The sequence below is a fragment of the Triticum dicoccoides genome, chromosome 2A, assembly GCF_002162155.2.
Source record: "Triticum dicoccoides isolate Atlit2015 ecotype Zavitan chromosome 2A, WEW_v2.0, whole genome shotgun sequence".
Lineage (NCBI taxonomy): Eukaryota > Viridiplantae > Streptophyta > Magnoliopsida > Poales > Poaceae > Triticum > Triticum dicoccoides.
In genome coordinates, this window is record NC_041382.1 from 13,181,311 (window position 1) to 13,184,833 (window position 3,523).

The 3,523-nt window shown below is 43.1% G+C and overlaps 1 protein-coding gene across 1 annotated transcript in view; it reads right to left on the minus strand.

Moving 5' to 3' along the window:
* The window catches only part of LOC119358644 (1-aminocyclopropane-1-carboxylate oxidase homolog 2-like), a 2,861-nt gene extending 1,723 nt beyond the window's left edge, over positions 1-1,138 (minus strand). Inside the window, exon 1 of the mRNA XM_037625103.1 lies at positions 594-1,138. Coding sequence (XP_037481000.1) covers positions 594-1,108 — 515 coding nt within the window. The 5' untranslated portion in view covers positions 1,109-1,138. The remainder of the gene's footprint in view (positions 1-593) is intronic.
* Positions 1,139-3,523: the final 2,385 nt, after the last annotated feature.

Consider the following 3,523-nt stretch of genomic DNA (forward strand, 5'->3'; position numbering starts at 1 on the left):
TAGATATACATACAATATGAATTAAATCATATCCGTTACATCGACATAATTATTTTTAAACATATTGCATATGTTATATCTTCATAACCTATAGATCTTCGTTTCTCAAGAAAATCACTATTGGTAGATCATCATCCTTGCATTTAGTTAGATCTCACACAATTATTTAAGTGCACACACTAATTATTAGTTGAAATATATACGACGAGTACATGTCATTTAAACATGATAGTCGTCATCTTGTAAAAAACTGGCGCCAATGAAAATATTTCTTACCATCCACGCTATGTCTAAAATATCATGCATTATGCTTTCCTTTAACACTGGTTATTTTATTTTATTTTGCTTTTTTCTCCATGATAGTTCTTTTCTGGAAGTTCTGGCAAAAATAAGTTCTTTTTTAGGGGTAAAAAAACTCTTTTCTGGAAGGGGCAAATCAATCAAAGTGAGTTATATGAAACCCACAAAAAAACAGGTTATACGAAAAATAATATATAAACAGTTTATTAGAAAAAAACAGGGCCCAACATTAGCTTGTGCCAATCATAAAACCAAGATAGGAGAAACTACTATGATGCCGCCAGAGCACTCACCGGCAGCTGTCCGGCAGATCATCGGCGTCAGGCGGGGTGGGCGCCATGCGGAGGTAGAGCGTGTCGCGCCAGTTGGCCACGGGCGACTGGTACAAGTCGAAGTTGCAGTGATACTTGACCGCCCTCGCCGGCTCACGCGAGTAGAGCCGCGCCTTGTCACTACCCTCACCACCATCGGCCTCGTGGAATGCCCGCACAGCATCGGTCGCCGTGGCCATCACCGTCTCCGGCACCCCATGGCCCGTCACCTGGAAGAACCCCCACTCTGCCGCGGCCTGGCGGACGGCGGCCACAACACCCGCGTGGTCACCGCACCCGAGGTCGATTATCGGGATGGCTGCTAGTTCTTGGCCGGCAGGGACGGTGGTGTGCTGCTGCGGCTCACTGTGCTGGTCGGAGACGCGGAAGATGAGCGGGACGTGGGTGACGCCGGAGGCGACGAGGCCGCGGACGCCGGCGTAGGTGGCGTCCAGCGCGCGGAGCTCCGCTGCGCGGTCGTACGAGGTGGCCGACATGGTTTGGTGGCGCACGTACGTGATCGTGGATGGGTGGTGGCGTGAATGACAGTGTGATCGATGGGTTTGGCTGCTCGAGTGCTCTTCTATATATAGGAGTAATTTCTAGCTGGTGAGTGTGCTTGCTGCAGTGCAGCTGCTCGTGCTGAAACTGTGCCGCGAGAGCGACGGGGAAGAAGGAAGGCCTAAAACGTGGGTGGCTCCAGAATTAAATACCACGGTGGCCCGTCCATGTCCCGCGCATGGCACGACAGAGGCGCGGCGACCAGGCCTTGCGCACGCACGACCAGGAAACGACCTCTTCCTCCGCGCTCCACTCCCTACGGCGATCGCATGATGCTAGATACTCGCTCCGTTTCAAAATAGATACTTAATTTTATACTAACTCTAAAGTTAGTATAAAGTTGAGTCATCTATTTTGAAAAGGAGGGAGTACATCGTAAGACTAGTCATAGTGGAAAGTAACTTACCTTCATAGTGGATAGTGTCATATGTGTGGTAAAATAGATACCTTCATTCATTATTTTATAGACTCATTATGCATTGGAAACCGCTATGTGATGATAATATATTAATTTTCAAGCTCTTCTTTTAAGCACTGCATTGATCCTATCAAAGTGGTGTTTGGGCCTAATAAACCCGGACGAAGGAAGTATGTTACTCTATTAGTCTCTCTCTTCATTAACTACATGTCACATCATTATTTTTGTTTATGTGACATCTATGTTATAACCTATGTTACTCCCACTATAACCAGCTTAAGAAATTTTTATATATTTTACTGGAACAATTCGTAGAGTGCAATGCAATGCATGCAAGCATCACGTGTTTAAAGAAGAGATGGCGGCTAATTATTTGACATTTTTTGATTAATTAAGGAGGGTTAGTGGCCGGCAGTAATGATGTTTGGCCGGATGGAGTCGCATCGCACATGTATTATATGTGCATGTTAGTTTGCACTTTGCACACGTGCTATTGGGCATAGCTGCCTGGTTCGGGTAATCTTGCACATGTGGGAAAACGTGCCAACGTCGATCCTCTCGGCAGACAGTTCGTCTCGATCGGCCTATGGACACTTGATAGCAGAGATCAAGTCGATAATGAATGACAGGGAGTTTGTTCCACACTTGATGCTGGGCAGATATCCCCATATTGTGAGGATTTATTGCCTTTCGATTTTAACCCTGTGACTTTGGAACGAAACGCTTGTCTGATTCGCAAAAAAAAACACATTTGTTTTGTTTAGACAAGTGCAAGTACTTGTTTTTTTTGTGGATACAGATGCAAGTACATTTGTGATCACAGGATGTGGGATGGCTTGGCTTGTCTAGTCTATGAATATGGCGATGTGGGTTGCTGCTCTATGAGATCCTAACCAGCGCTTTAAGCATTGGTTGTGCCAACCAACGCACATGCACATGATTCAGTTGGGGTTATCAAACAAGCACCGCTCAACCGACCGCCCGCTCGCTCGCTTCCCTTGACGATTAACCATTTGACCCTTAACGGTTTGGCTTGTTAACCGTTGATATTTCAAAAACTAAAAAAAGGACTTTGAAAAAACTCATGAATAAAAAAGTTCATAAATTTGAAAAAAGTTTACAAGTCAGAGAATATCATAAATTTGGAAGCAAAATATTAGTGAATTTGAGAAATATTCATAAATTTGAAAAAAGTTTGCGATTTGAAAAAAAATCATGAATTTGGAAAAGTTCATGAATGTCCACAAATTTGAAAAAAAGTTTGCGAATTTGAAATAAAGCTCAGAGACTCAAAAAAAAGTTTGTGGATTTGAAACAATGTTCAGGAATTTGGGAAACATTTGTGAATTTAAAAAAACACGGATTTAAAAACTTTCATGAATTGAAAGATTTGAAAAGGTTCCAGAATTTGAAAAAACTTCACCAATTGGAAAAATTCATGAGTTTTTTTTTCCAAAGTTGGAAAAAGGTCATCAATTTGAAAAAGGAAAAAAAAGTAAAGAAAGGAGAGGAAAAAACAAAAAAATGAACAAAAACAAGCATAACAACAGAAGTAAAAAAGCCCAGAAAACGAAGGGAACCAAGAAGAAGAAGAAAACGAGTGTAACGCGAAGAAGAAACATGCATACGGTGCGAAGAAGTTAATGGGCCAAGGCCCAAGGTCGAATGGTGTGTGCACTTCCTATGAAAGTACTAGAAGACGACGCTTAAGGCATTGAATAGGTGTTGGGTGCTACTCTTGGGTTCCTGCCAGGGTGGTGCATCATTGGCTCACCTTCGCCCGCCTGAGGCCTTGGGCATTTATAGGATAATAGAACCTTAAGAAATCCATAGGATGCAAATACAACAAAAAAATTACTAATTATCTTAGGGGGTTGGGGTTGGGGTCTTGGGCTCTTAGGAACTGAGGGCATTCAATCGTTGAAGAAGAGGA